Source organism: Helianthus annuus, chromosome 8 (genome assembly GCF_002127325.2).
Source record: "Helianthus annuus cultivar XRQ/B chromosome 8, HanXRQr2.0-SUNRISE, whole genome shotgun sequence".
NCBI lineage: Eukaryota > Viridiplantae > Streptophyta > Magnoliopsida > Asterales > Asteraceae > Helianthus > Helianthus annuus.
In genome coordinates, this window is record NC_035440.2 from 36,363,953 (window position 1) to 36,379,617 (window position 15,665).

The 15,665-nt window shown below is 37.1% G+C and overlaps 1 protein-coding gene across 1 annotated transcript; it reads left to right on the plus strand.

The window, feature by feature from the left end:
* The first annotated feature begins 1,234 nt into the window (after nt 1-1,234).
* Nucleotides 1,235-2,234, plus strand: LOC110869912. The gene is made up of 2 exons (XM_022119115.1): nt 1,235-1,415; nt 1,615-2,234. The coding sequence occupies exons 1-2, from the start codon at nt 1,235-1,237 to the stop codon at nt 2,232-2,234; spliced, it is 801 nt and encodes a 266-aa protein (XP_021974807.1).
* Nucleotides 2,235-15,665: the final 13,431 nt, after the last annotated feature.

The window sequence follows — 15,665 nt, forward strand, 5'->3', positions numbered from 1 at the left end:
TCCATAGGGAATGTGTTTCCTTCCATTTTAGAAATTTTTATTACTTAGTAACGAGGTGTTTTTTATTCCTTCAATGGAAAGAAATCTACAATAATAATTACTATTGCTACTGTTACTGCTAGTGCTATTACTGCTTCACTGTCTACTTCTACTGTTGTTGCCGCCGCTGCTGCTTCTGCTTCTACTGTTGCTGCACAGCCTGCTCCTACTACCACCGTTGTTGCTCCTACTCCTACTGATACAATATGTGAACACAAGGTTCATACCACGTTTTAGGACTATTAAGTTACAACATTACTTAAAAAAGGTTAGATTAAGGAGTAGTAGGTGCTACAGTCATACAAATCCAAATAACAATATAACCTCTCTTATTACTTTTTTAACGGCCAACAGAATAAATCCCGAGCACTATCGGGGTACTCGTTGGACCAAACAGAGTACTCCGAGAGTAACCCGAATCCACCACAAATTCCTAGAAAAACCCAGTAACCCACCTGCCCGTAGGTACGACAATGAAATTATCAGTAAAACCCGTTTGGCTTACGGTTCTAACCCAAGTTTCCCTGGGTCTCCTACCTGTACCTCACTCTACACTAAGTAGGAGTTAAACTTACATCTTACAAAAGAAATGCAAATCTTTTACCATTTAATGTAGAGATCATTGGCCTCTCTTAATACTTTTAATTGAATAAAAATGACAAAATACATACATTATTGTCAATCTAACAATATTATGAATTACCATCAACCAAAAATTTGGATTTTTCCAAAATAAGAAAACTGTTGTATTATTTAAATAGGAAAAATGTTTTTATCAATCAAATTAAAATTTGCGGAGGGTATGTTGGCCCAATGAGGAGTTGAGGAATACTAAACCACATGGGCATCGTATATAAAATTGTATAAATGGGCATGTGGCCATGTGGGAGTTTAGGCCTTTTTAGACCAGAAGGTATGGGGGCCGGCTTGGCCCGGCTTGGCCCGGCGCCGGACCCCCACACCGCCCCCTGGCCCGGCAATCATCACAACCGGCGTGCCCAAGACGGGTGTGCCGCCCCAAAATTCAAACCATATAGCCGTTTAACGGCTAGTTTTTTAATAAAAAAAAAAAAAAAATTTCCTATAAATTCAACCACTTTCAATATTATTTCCCCACTTTCAACCCAAAACACTCTCAATTTTATACCAATTTCTCCCTACTTTTATAAAAAAAAAAAATATCCTTTTACCCACAATGGCTTCTAATCCTTGGTGGCCCTCGTCTTCGGATGACGAAGAGGAGATGTTTTTCGCAAACGCTGTTCTACGGGCGGGACAGATTTTAATCGAAGAGGAAGAGGAAGACGAAGAGGAAGAGGAAGAAATTGGTGAAAATGTTATTACCAGACGAATACGCATTAACAGAGACCGCCAAGGTTTTCATTACAAAATTTCATTGTCCTTAATTTTTTTATCTCGTACTTATATATTTTATACGACAGGAGCGCACGAGAAATTGGTGAACGATTACTTTTCGGATGAGCCACTTTACAACGCCGACATTTTTAGACGCAGGTTCCGAATGAGTCGTGGATACGCGAGGTGATCACGGCTATCCAACTGTGATACTTGAAGCTGTGGCATCACAAGATTTGTGGATATGGCATTCTTTCTTTGGTCTCCCTGGTTCACTCAACGACCTCAACGTGTTATACCAATCGGCCATCTTTACCGATGTCGTTAATGGAACGGGACCGGACACAAGTTTTACAGTTTCTGGGGTTGAGTATAGACGTGGGTATTATCTTGCTGACGGGATATATCCGTCTTGGTCTACAATTGTGAAGACTATTCCGTATCCCGAGGACGAAAAACGAAAAAAATTTGCCAAGCGTCAAGAAGCTGCAAGAAAAGACATCGAACGCGCTTTTGGTGTCTTACGAAAAAAATGGGCCATCGTTGCACAACGGGCACGTGCGTTCACCCCAAAAAGGCTGCGTCTTTGTATGTACGCTTGCATTTTGCTCCATAACATGATTATTGAAGACGAAGGTCGGGCGATTTGTGAGTATGATGAGAATGCATCTTGGGGGAACACTGTCCCGGTTGATCCCCCACAACAGGATTTAAACTCGTTCTCGCTAACAAACGACTTCACGCATGCAAACCTTCAACAAGATTTGGTAGAACATATTTGGAACAACGTTAACATTGTGGAGGGTGACGGAGCCGAAGACGAAGACGAAGACGAGTAGTGTGTTTGTTTTAAATTTTTAAATCTAGTCTTTTTTTCCAAATTTTAGGTAGCGTAATTTTTTTTTTTTTTAGGTTATGTAATTTTTATTTTTTTTATGTAATGGATTTTATTATCTTCCTTTATGTAGTATTTTTATTTAAATGTTAAATACTTTTTATAAAAAATAAAAGTTAAAGGATGTGGTGGGGCCCCATCCTCCATCCCCCTCCATCTTCATTTTGGCTCATCCCATGCTAGCCGCCTACGTGGCGCCTACGTGGAGACTCATCCCGGTGGGGATGAGCCAAACCATACCTTCCAGCCTTAGCACCAATGGACAATGGCAATCCAAAATCCACATGGGTTCATACTTCATAATTCAAAAAGCCTCCTTCATTTATGCAACACTAGCATACTATAAACCCAACACCAATTTGTGGAAGACTAGAATAATAATAAATTAGGCTAATATGTGGAAGACTAGAATAATAATAAATTAGGCTAATAAAGAAGAACATGTAAATGTTCAAAAAGGAAATATAGAATGTATTTGCGAAAGATATAAACTTAGATGTGATTACACGACCAAACTAACAAGGAGTTCATTCTTATAGAGTGGGCGGACTCTTATTTTGACCGGTTGGACAAGGGAAAAAGAACAAAAAGACCCAAATTTTGAGCGGGCATAACTCGGGCTACGATTGTATTTATGGGGCTAATGACTAGTGAATGAATCTCAACAAGCCGGATCTTGTGCCAATCAAGATTTCCCCCAAATTTCATCAAATTTTGACACTTTCATGTTTTAACCTAAAACGTGTGAAACCTTGATTAAATAAATTTACGTCCTAAATTCTAGTACTTCTTTTTTAATTTATAATTTTGAAAATTTCGCAAACATGCCAAAATTAGAACTTTCCTCTAAAAGGATACCTCATGTAATGTTATATGAATTTATTCATTTAGATTTGTCCATTTTCCCTTTGAGAATTATTTTCTTCTTTTATCAGCTTCCACTTTGCGTCATAATCTCATAGGTATTTCCATATTCTTTGTCCGTCCTTCGATAATCACTTCATAATTCAAAGAAAGTTACTAAATACATATGCCACCTTCTCGTCAATTACTCCATTGTCGAGCAAAGCGAATAAAAAGAGATCTACAGTTTGTGCGATCATCTTTGTGACATGGTCGCATTTTCCTTTTACACCACAAGTTTTCAAACTTTTATTGGTAGTTAGTGAAGATTGTCGATCAATCGGAATCATAAAGATATACAAATAATAATTTATAGAATTTGGCATGGATTAGTTATCTAACTTGTGAATATGTATCATTGTATTAACTAGAATATTCGTATATTTAAGTTGAAGTAAGGGCCGGCTCAAAGGAGAGTGAAATAAAGCAAGAGCTTTAGTCCTTCATTTTCCTAGGGCCTCAAATTCTAACAAAATATATTATATGTTGGTAATTTTGGCTTTGAGATTGTTAATATTGAGGTTTATGATCTATAATTATGCGTATACAAAGATAGGGAAAAGATCAAATAGGAAGTTAATTTTTGCTAGGAAGGATAGGAAGCCATAGAATTATGACATGTGGCAACATTTAAAATAAAGAAAAAGGGTATTTTAGTCAATCCAACTCCTTCTTCTTCCTTTTTCAAAACCCAGTAACTTCAAACCCACCATTTTCAAAACCCACCATATTCAACCATTTCTTCACTTTCTATCTCAATAATCACTACATTATAGTGCGATTTTCATCACCAATCAATGATTCAAAACCCGATCAACGTTTTCTTCAGTTTTTTTTGAAGAAAACCCAGTTTAATTTCATAAAAAAATCTCGTTTTTTCCGGTGATTTTGGAGATAATCACTCGAATCGTTCGATTCGAGCGTTGACAAGTGTTTCTATCATTCAAATTTCGTCAATTGATGAAGAAATTGGCTTCGATCCATGTAAGAAATTCTTTAATTTCATTTTCACGATCTGGGTTTTTTATTTAGTCATTGCGTTTTACGATCTTGGCGGGGGGTCCGGGGGCGGCAGCCCCTGGTAGCGGGGTCCCGGGGGCGGCAGCCCCTGGCTCATTTCAAAGACAGTAATTCATAGACAATTCAGACAGTTCACAGTGACAGACAGTTTTATGTGTCTATTGCATTTTAGAAATAAGAGAGTTTTATGTGGTTTCTGGCTATTGCGTTTTAGAAAAAACACATTTTTAAGTGTTTTTAGTCATTGCGTTTTAGGTAAAACGCATTTTTTAGGTGTTTTCAGTCCATTGCGTTTTAGAATGAGTCATTTTTAAGTGTTTTCTGGCCATTGCGTTTTACAAATAAGACATTTCTTTGTGTTTTTTGTGCATTGCGTTTTAGGTAAAACAATTTTTTATGTGTTTTCAGTCCATTGCGTTTTAGAAAACAGACATTTTAAGTGTTTTCTGGTCAATGCGTTTTACAAATAAGACATTTCTTTGTGTTTTTGGTGCATTGCGTTTTAGGTAAAACACTTTTTTATGTGTTTTTGGTGCATTGTGTTTTAGGTAAAACACATTTTTATGTGTTTTCTTGCCATTGCGTTTTACAAAAAAAGTCATTTTTTTGTGTTTTTGGTGCATTGCGTTTTAGAAAAATGTCATTTTTTAGGTTTTTTTTTTTCATTGCGTTTTACGTAACTGGTAGTTTTTCTATTGCGTTTTACGCAACTGGGTTTTAAATTTTTTTTTAAATATAGCAATAGTATACTCGTTTTAAAGATAAAAAAACGCTCGTTTTTTTGGTGCAATTTTTATAAAAAAAAATAATGTCGTATGAAAGAGTGATTAACGTTTAAAAAATGGGGGGAATTGGAGGAGAGATAAACTATTGGCTTGGATTGACTAGAATGTCATTGAACAAACTCACGCGCCTCTTTTCTTCCTTTCAATTTCCCTGATTTAATCTTAGCCCTTGATTAACTCAATGGATAGTAAAGATCACTTCCTAGCCTTCCTAGCCAAATAAACTTCCTATTGTATCTCCACCCTACAAAGATAATATATGAATAATAGGATCCATAGCAATTTTTTTTTGTTTACAAAAAGGGCTCCAATTTTGCCATCCGCTTTGGGTCTAGAAAAATTTAGAAAATTTTGAGCCGGCCCTGGTTGAAGTTATTGAAGTAGTTAGTATGCTATTTATGTTATTTTTAACTAGTGTTATTATTTGGAATTCGTGACAGGCTCTCAGTCGGTATATGTTCGGTTCGTTATAGTACTCGTATGATACCAGCACTTATTTAGCAACCGAAAGAGATAAAAATGACTATACAACTTCTGATTTTGTTTGGACGGCATCGGTTTTGTCGGCGCGAAACTGGTACGGTATAGATAATTGCTATAAAATATGATACATGTTCAACGAAATTTATACCGGAACGTCGAGAAAACAACATAAATGAACATCTGTCGCGATGTTGTTCGAGCGGTACCGGTTTACTTTGTTACATGTAAAGAACAAAAAAGCAATTATATTTTACCCTTACAACTCTATTTTTTTACGAAATTTATGTCAGAACGTCGAAAACCTGTAAAAATGAATAGTGGTAACGTTGCTGATGTTGTCATGACGGTATTCCTTCACTTCATTACAGTAAAGATCAAAAAAATTATTTGTATTCAACTCATTGGATATTGTATATTAAAATATTTGCATAAATAAAGTGGTTTTGCCGTTAAAAAAATATGTGCGTCTCAAAAGGCTAGCAATATATATTTTACAACGGTGTTTTATTAGTTTAATATCTTTCTTATATTTATTTAATAGGTTAGAACCTCGTGTATTATACGGGTTGAATAAATGTAATTTTATATATTAAATAGATAGTAATAAAAATTATATCTTTATGAACCCTGTATATTGTACAGGTTAATTAAATAAATGTAATTTTATATATCAAATAATAAAAAAGTTATATCTTTAAAAACCATGTGTATTACACAGATTAAATAAATGTAATTTTGTATACTAAATACTAAAAACGTCGTATCTTAAAATACCCGTGTATAATCTGGTTGAATAAATCTACAAAATAATAAAAAAATACATACTTAAAAACCCCGTATATTACACGTGTTGAATAGATCTAAAAAAGAATTATATCTTTAAAAATCATGTGTATTACACAGATTAAATAAATGTAATTTTGTATATTAAATACTAAAAACGTCGTATCTTTAAAAAACCCATGTATAGTCGGGTTGAAAAATCTACCAAATAATAAAAAAAAATTATATCCTAAATAAATGTAATTTTGTATATTAAATACTAAAAGCGTCGTATCTTTAAAAAAACCGTGTATAGTCGGGTTGAAAAATCTACCAAATAATAAAAAAAATATATATCCTTAAAAACCCCGCGTTTTACACAAGTTGAATAAATATAATTTTGTATATCAAATAATAAAAAAGTTATATTTTTAATAAATTAGGATAACATTTAATATTAATTTATTATTTATATATTTACTATAAGATAAGTAGATAAGAGAGTTATTTATTTTAAAAATATATTAAATTAACAATTTAGATTTAAGGATAATATTTTATTAAAGTATGATAAGATTTAATATTAATTTATTATTTATTTATTTAGTTAATATAAGATAAATATAGATTTAAGGATACCTTCAATGAATGATACGTGTACAAAAGTTGGTTTCTTTTATTATAGTAGTTAGATTAGATTAGATTTATAAATAAAATATGACTAATTTTTTATAAAGATAAATAAAGATGTATTAAGTTTATAATATAAAAAGATAGATAAAAGACGTATAGATTTTTATCTAGCCATTGATTCCATGTTGATTACTACTATAATATCTTTTAATCTATAATTGATTATGGTTAAGATCAAATACATAGTCCAAAACAAATGAGAAGGTGAGAAAGATTTTAATCTATTGATTTGGAGGGTTAAAATTAATTATTAGGAGGAAAAAATCAGTAGAATGACATAAAGGAAATATTATATATTGTTAGTGTAAGATGAAATAATCCCTTGTCTAGAATATATACAGGAAGAATGCAATCTCCTATTTTTTGAGATGATTGGCACAATAATAACAAAATACAATAACAATAATAATGGCATAACTGGCGGCGTCTATTACACCTCCGCAGTCGAAGCGGGAGGCAACCGTATGCTTAGACTGGATCTAAAATCATCGAAGAGAACCCGAGGCAGACCCTTAGTGAAGATATCTGCAATCTGAAAGCGTGAAGGCATGTGAAGAATACGAACCAGTCCCTTTTGGACATGTTCCCTGACGAAGTGAATGTCGAGCTCGATGTGCTTGGTTCGTTGATGTTGAACCGGGTTCCCAGACAGGTAAATGGCGCTGACATTATCACAATAGACCAAAGATGCTTTTGTCAACGGACGATGTAGCTCAAGTAGAAGGTTTCGCAGCCAACATATTTCGGCAACTACATTTGCAACGCCGCGGTATTCGGCCTCTGCACTTGAACGGGAAATGGTGGATTGTCTCTTAGAGGACCATGAAATTAGATTGTCTCCGAGGTAGACACAATAGCCGGACGTGGATCGACGAGTGTCTTGGCAACCGGCCCAATCAGCGTCTGTGTAGGCCCGAATGGAGAGTGCCGAAGAAGAATGAAGGAGAAGACCATAATCAGCAGTGCCTTGTAAATATCGAATGATACGCTTAAGAGCGTTCCAGTGAGCTATGCAAGGAGAGTGCATATGCATACATATTTGCTGAACTGCGTATGCTATATCTGGTCTTGTGAAGGTTAAGTACTGTAATGCACCTGCTAGGCTTCGATAGGTGGTGGGGTCATCGTACAGTGAATCTGGTTCACTGGGCAACTTACTCTGAGTGTCCACCGGTGTCGCAGCAGGTTTGCACGAATCCATACCTGTGCGATGAATGATATCTTTGGCATATGCATGTTGAGACAAGAACAGTGTATCGGCCGTTCTAGTGACTGAAATGCCCAAAAAATAGGATAAGGGACCCAAATCCTTCATAGCAAATTCACCTGGTAGGATAGTCATGAGTCGTTGTCGGAGACGGTCGGAGGAGGTGGTGAGGATAATGTCGTCCACATAGATGAGAAAATAGGCGACGTCATGGCCGTGGTGATGAATAAATAAGGAGTTGTCTGTCTTGCACTGAGTGAAGCCGTGCTGAATAACAAAGTCAGTGAACCGTTGATACCAGGCCCTGGGTGCCTGTTTGAGACCGTATAGGGACTTTTTGAGGCGGTAAACATAATCTGGGTAATCCCGATGGCGAAATCCCATGGGTTGGTGCATGTAGACGGTTTCCTGCAAGTGACCACGTAAAAAGGCGTTTGTAACATCCAATTGATGTATGGGCCATGACTGAGAGAGAGCCAGAGTGAGAACGGTTCTGATAGTTGTTGGTTTTACCACCGGACTGAATGTGTCACCACAGTCAATGCCAACCTGTTGACTACGACCATCGCATACCAGCCTTGCTATATATTGTTCTAAAGAGCCATCTGAACGAAATTTGTGCTTAAATAACCACATACTACGAATGATGTTCATGTCAGAGCGACGTGGCACTAGTTCCCAAGTCTCATTTTTAATAAGTGCACTAAATTCGTTTTGCATGGCATCGTACCATTCTGGTGTGGACAAGGCAATGTGAGGGTTTTTAGGGATCGGGACAATGGAGGTAGCATGAAGATTGAACAATTTCTTAGGTTTGGTGACGCCGTCCATCGCTCGAGTGCGCATGGTACGGATCGGATGTTGAGGGGCCGAGGTAGGTGGAGTGGGCTGAGGTGAGGGCTGAGGTGGGGTAGGTTGGTGCGGTTGTGGGGCCGAAGAATGGGTTGGGGATGTAGGAGGGGTCGGTGAAGAAAATTGGGCTGCGGGTATGGGAGTTGGGCCGGTATTGGAGGGTAAATGTGGGCCGGAAGGGTGGGATGTAGGTGGGGATTGGTTGGGGTGGTTTGGGCCAGAAGGGGTTGGGCCGAGAGGTGTATGAGGTGGGGCGTTGGGTGGGATAGTGGGTTGGGGAGTTTGAATATTGTTCCAGTAAAGGGGGTTGAAAGGAGTTGAAAGGAAATTGTAGTCAAGGGTGGAGTGGGAGTGTTGTATTGAGAAGGGATAAGTGGACTCCTCAAATTGGACGTGGCGGGAGATAAAAATTTGGTGTGTAGACATGTCAAAACATTTGTACCCTCGATGGTTAGAGGGGTAACCAAGAAAGACACAAGGCTTAGAGCAGTTGGTGAGTTTGTGTATGGTGGTAGAGGGGGTGATGGGGTAGCATAGGCAGCCAAAAACACGAAGATGTGTGTAGGTTGGGAGGACGTTGTATAGAAGTGTAGTAGGGGATAAGAAGTTGTGGGTTTTCTTAGGAAGGATGTTAAGAAGGTATGTGGTGGTTCAAGAGCATGATGCCAAAATGAGGGAGGTAAGGAGCCTTGAGATAAAAGAGTACGAATCATATTGTTAATGGTTCGTATTTTTCTCTCGGCTTTTCCATTTTGGGAGGAGGTGTGGGGACAGGAGAAACGAAATTGCAGTCCATTATTTTGGCAAAATTGTTTGAAATTATTGTTCGTGTATTCGGTACCGTTGTCACATTGGAACTGTTTAATTTTTCATTCAAACTGTGTGTGAATGAGGTTATGAAAATTGGTGAATGTGTTGTAAACTTGAGATTTATTGGTTAGGGGATAGGTCCAAAGAAAGTCCGTGAAATCATCAAGAAACAATACATAATAGCGGTGACCGCCGGTGCTTAATATCGGGGAGGTCCACAAATCACTGTGAATAATATTAAAAGGTAAATGAGTTTTATTTAATGAATCATAAAATGGAAGTCTGACACTTTTGCCGAAAACACAAGATTGACAAAGTGTATTATTTGGTTTACTAAAATTAATAAAGGAACTAGACTTTAACGAATGCAATAAAGAGTTGCCCGGGTGCCCAAGGCGTTGGTGCCAACGGTCTTGAGTGATAGCAGCTAAAGGAGTAGGTTTGGTGGGAGGCTTTGGTTGTCAGAGGGTAGAGGTCTCCCGAGCTATTGCATCGTATGATAGGTTCCTTGGTCTTGAGATCCTTCACAAGAAAACCAAACGGGTTAAATTCTATGGAAAGTAAGTTGTCTGTCGTTAAATGACGGACAGAGATGAGGTTTTTGATTAGGTTAGGGGCATAGAGGATATTATTTAGTTTTAAAGGTGGGAAAGGTGGAGGTAAGGTTTTGTTGCCTTGTCCAACAACAGGAATGGTGGTGCCATTACCAACGATAATTTGTTTATTAGTGCAAGTATTAAAAACAGACGGGGAATTCATACCTGGGTGCTCCATGTGGCCAGTGGCACCGGTGTCTATGTATCCAACTGGGTCTGAAGGCTGACTCATCGAGAGAGTATAGAGTGCCTGGGCAATGTCGGTTGGTGTAGGGCTGTAGGTTGCCATGTGGGCCTGCGCGGGCCGTGGGCCCAGAATTCCTTGAGAACCATTGGGTCGTGGGGTGGAAGGATAAGGACATGGTGGGGCAGGAGGAGGTTGTGGGCTGTTGAGGAGAGAGGCCCATTGGGTGGAAGCCCAATTATTCGGAAAAATGATATATGGATGTGGAGACTAGGCCGAGTACGCGGGCTGTCCCCTTTGGCGATTTGACTGTGAGAAAGTGGAGCGGCCTCGGCCGTGTGAAGATTCAGCGGCGTGTTGGGATGTGGTGTGGTTGGGATTGGTGGAAGGCGACCGGGTTTGGGTTTGGACGTGAAGGGCGGTGGCGGCTTGGTTGACGGAATGAATAGCTTGGTTAGCTTTGGTGGTTTCGGTTATGCATAACTGAGAGCGGACTTCAAAGAATGATGGTAACGGTTTGGTGTTTCGGAGTATGGTGCCCACGGTTTCATACTGTTCGGTGAGACCGGCTATGGTTTGTAAAACAAGATCTTGTTCGTCAACTTTGGCATCAACATTATTCAGTTGATCGGCCAAGACCTTAATCTCTTGACAGTATTCATGCATTGATGAGAAGTTTTCGAGGCGAGTGTTTGCGAATTTTTGTTTGAGAAAGAGGGCTCGTGTGGCTTTGTTGTCTTGGAACAGATTTTCAATGGCTTTCCAAGCATCATAGGCGGTGGTGCTCTTTTTGATAACGGTTTTTAGAAGGCCGGTGGATATAGTGCCATAGATCCACTAGAGGACTATGGCATCAAGGCGTTCCCAGGAGTCGGCAGTGGGGGTGGCTGGTTGTTTGTCTTTATCGGTAGAGGAGGAGGAGGCAGGGGTACGGGGTACGGGGTTCGAGGTGATCGGCTACAAGGAACGCCATGCAGTGAATTCGAAACAATTCCGACCAAGTATTGTAGTCGGATGCTTCATTGTCTAGGGTGACAGGGACGGAGGTTCGGATGTTTGAAACGGTAACAACAGGGTGTAGTTTATGATCAACCATGAGTAGGGATGGGCTTTTTTTCCCAAATACCCGTACTCGTACCCGTACCGTACCCGTACTGGTTTTAGGTATTTGGTACATGTATCGGTACCCAGTTTTATTGATTTTGGTATTCGGTACTTTGGGTATTGGTACGGGTACGGGTACGGGTAAAAACGGGTACTGGTACCGAATTCTATGTATACCTTTAAATGTTTTTTTGTATTATGTTTTATTTCATATTATGGTATTTATAGTGTACTCGTGTTAATTTTACCTATATGGTACCTGTATCGTATTGGTACTCGTACCAATTTTACCTATTTGGTACTCGTACTATATTGGTACTCATGTCAATTTTACCTATTTAGAACTCGTACAAGTGCTCAAAAAGTAAATAAAAACAAAATGGTACCAAGCGGGTACTGTACCGAAAATACCCGTACCAGTACCCGTACTCGTACCCGTACCCGTACCGTACCTATATATTTGGTACGGAATTTGATACCTAGTTTTGTTCAAATTTGGTACCGTTATTTTCTCTCTACATGCAAGACATATGTCAATTCCTCATTATTTTAAAACATTTATAACTTTTCATACAATTTTTTTTTACAAAAAAAGATAACCATAATAACAAGTGTTCTTTTATCTTTAATATAAGTAAGATATTGTTATATATAAAATAAAAGATTACATTTTTACTGGGTTTTTTATGCATTGTGTTGAACGTTCTGGTCATTGTGTTTTTCAACTGAATTTTGGTCATTACGTTTTTTATTATGGTTTCTATACATTGTGTTATTATTAGAACCTATAACATAATGTTATTTTAGGTTTTCTCCATTGCGTTTTTATTATCAAAACCTATAACACAATGTATAACACAACGAAGTTGGGTTTTTATGCATTGTGTCATTGTGTCAACGGTTCTATTCACTGTATTTTTCAACTACGTTTTGGTCATTATGTTTTTACTAGGGTTTCTATACATTGTATTATTATCATAATCTATAACACAATGCTATTTTGGGTTCTGTCCATTGTATTTTTATTATCAGAACCTATAATACAATGTATGATACAAGGAAGATAATGTTATATTTGGATTTCTATACATTGTGTTACTGGTTATGATTATTGTGTTTTTCAACATGGGTGAGTTTTTTATATATTGTGTTATAGGTTCGGATTATTGTGTTTAGTATGTTATCGATTGTGTTTTAGTTTGTTGTCCATTGTGTGTTTGTTCTACTATCCATGATGTTTTAGTTTGCTGCCTATTGTGTTTTAGTTTGTTGTTCATTGTGTACTAGTCTATTGTCCATTGTGTCTTTTATCCGCTGTCAATTGTGTTTTTAGTCTACTTTCCATTGCGATTTTAGTTTGATATTCATTGTGTTTTATATTATGTCCATTGTGTTTTATACAACCAGGTTTTCGATTTTCTTAGTATAACAATAGGGTAATCGTATTAAAGATACTAAACTTTATGGTATACATTTAAAAAAATGACGTATAAAAAAGTTGCGGACGTTTAAAAAATAGGGAGAGGGAATAGCTTTTGACTTGCATGTGCATGTTTCTTATCATATGAGAAACATGTGCATATTGATTTTTTTTCTCTTGGACAAAAATATCATTTCCACTTGATTCCTTATTAGACACTAGTCACTCTACGGTGGCATCTCACATTCTCATTTACTTTAGCATTTGTAGAACAATTAATCTTATGGGTAAAGTCATCTTACAAAGTCTTCTTAATCTAAGAAGTGTACAAAGACACAATAGATCGCAAAATACAACACAATGTCGAACAAAATATAACACAATGCCGAAAAATATAACACAATCTCGAGGAAAAAACACAATGAGTCGCAAAAAAAGACACAATGCCGCAAATTTAAAAAAAAAACACAATGCTAAATAAAAAGACACAATGATATAAACAAAAATTCTATAATCTACAAGATATAAATCCAAATGTAAAAACCTAAAATTTCATATTGTAGAGACCGATAAGACGGTTCCAATGCCGCTTGAATGGGGTCAAATCGGAGTCCGTTTGATATTCTTCTTACGACTTCTTATATTAGGAGACTTTGTATTTGATCCTAACTAATATAGAATCTTTTAGTTATTCACAAAATAATAAAAAGTAAGAATTCGTTTTGTGATTATAGTGTAAATCGGTTAAAGAACAAAGTATAACTTTGTTAAAGTTGAAAAGCCAAATGTTGAACCTAATTAAAGATGAAGGCTTGTAAATGAAAATTGTTCGCTAAAAGACAAAAATAACACTATTACTAAGCACCCTTAAATGTTATATATAACTAGTGTTTAACCTCCGCATTGCGGGATCGGAGGTCGTAAAACCATGTTAAGTAGTAAGCAAGCGATGAGTATAATCAAAAAATATTGTAAAACAAAAACATGAATTTATGTCACGGCGTCGTGTAAAACACAATAAACCCACCATCAATTTTGGTTTACAGCTGAACCATAATGCATTTAGCCAAATCAAACTGAAATCCATTAGACCATGTGGACAATTTTTTAACTTTAAGGTAGGCCTTAAACAATTAAATCATCACATAAACTCAATTTTTATTAAATGTTTTGTTACTTTTATGATATTTTGTAATTTTGTTGTGTATTTTGATAAAAGCTTAAAGCTTTTATAAATGTAATTGTTTAAATTTACTCAACTTACGGGAAGCCATAGGTTCATAAAATTAATTTAATAATAATAATAATAACCCTCAAGTCATTCAATGTGAAACTAATTTTCTAAAACCTTTGTTTTTTTTTTAACGGTAAGATTCTGTGATAATAGAACAGGGCCATCATATGCTGAAAAAACCCAACATAACAGTACAGGAAACAAAAACATAAAAAATAAACTTACAAAACTTACACCCCCTTATTACATCGCTCCTATCTTACTATATCTCTTATGTTAAAATCCGCCCACCTTTCCCACACTATGTTTTTTACCGACCTAGATTTTAACCAAATAAAACTATCCATTTTTATTGTCTCCGTTATTTCGTTGTCATTTCGCAGGTAACCTTCAAACTCCTTGTCGTTCCGAGATTTCCAAATGTTCCAGATGGTCGCTTGTATTGACATGTTTATAATCTTCTTCCATTCGCTTGATCCTGTTAACTTGTTTACAAATTCCAAAACTTCTTTGCATGACCGAAATTCAGTGGAGGCAGGCAACTTTAGCCATGTGAGAATGTTTTTCCATATTGATCTTGATCTCATGTAACCACATATTAGGTGGTCCACTGTTTCTTCCTGTAAACCACATCTTGAGCACAATTGATTACTTAATGGAATCCTTCTCCTGACCAACTCTTGTTTGACCGAAATTCTTGTTAACGACACACGCCATGTGAAATAATTCACTTTTGGCGGCGTCCACTGGTTCCAGTACTTCCACGTCTCCTCCTCTTCGGCGGCTTCGATCTTGCTTAATTGTTTTCTAACGGTAGCAACCGAGAACTCACCCCTGCTATTGGTCTTCCAGTGCCACCGATCTTCTTTTGTTATGATCTTTACGCTGTTAAGTTGTTGCATTAAACTGGTCCATTGAGCCCATTCCTCATCCGTAGCCGGAGGTCGATCGCAGCCTATGTTCCATTGTTTTTTGTGTTGTAGTACAGTAGCACTTTCCGCGATTGTAGCATGCTTTTTTGTTGCAATTTTGAAAAGCGCCAGATATTTTTCCTTACAGGTCTTGTCACCGATCCAGTTATCCAGCCAAAGCTTCACCGATTTCCCGTTTCCGAGTTCCACAGCAAGTTCTTTCGAGACCGATACTCCCATAGTTTCAAGTTCTTTTCCTGCCCTTACGATATCTTTCCAGATCCCTGCAAAATTGTTATTAATAGGTAAAAATTTATAACATCTTTTGCTATCGTGGATTGATTTTATCACTTTCGTCCACAGTTCCTCTGGTTTCGCCTTATACTTCCACCACCACTTTATCATAAAAGT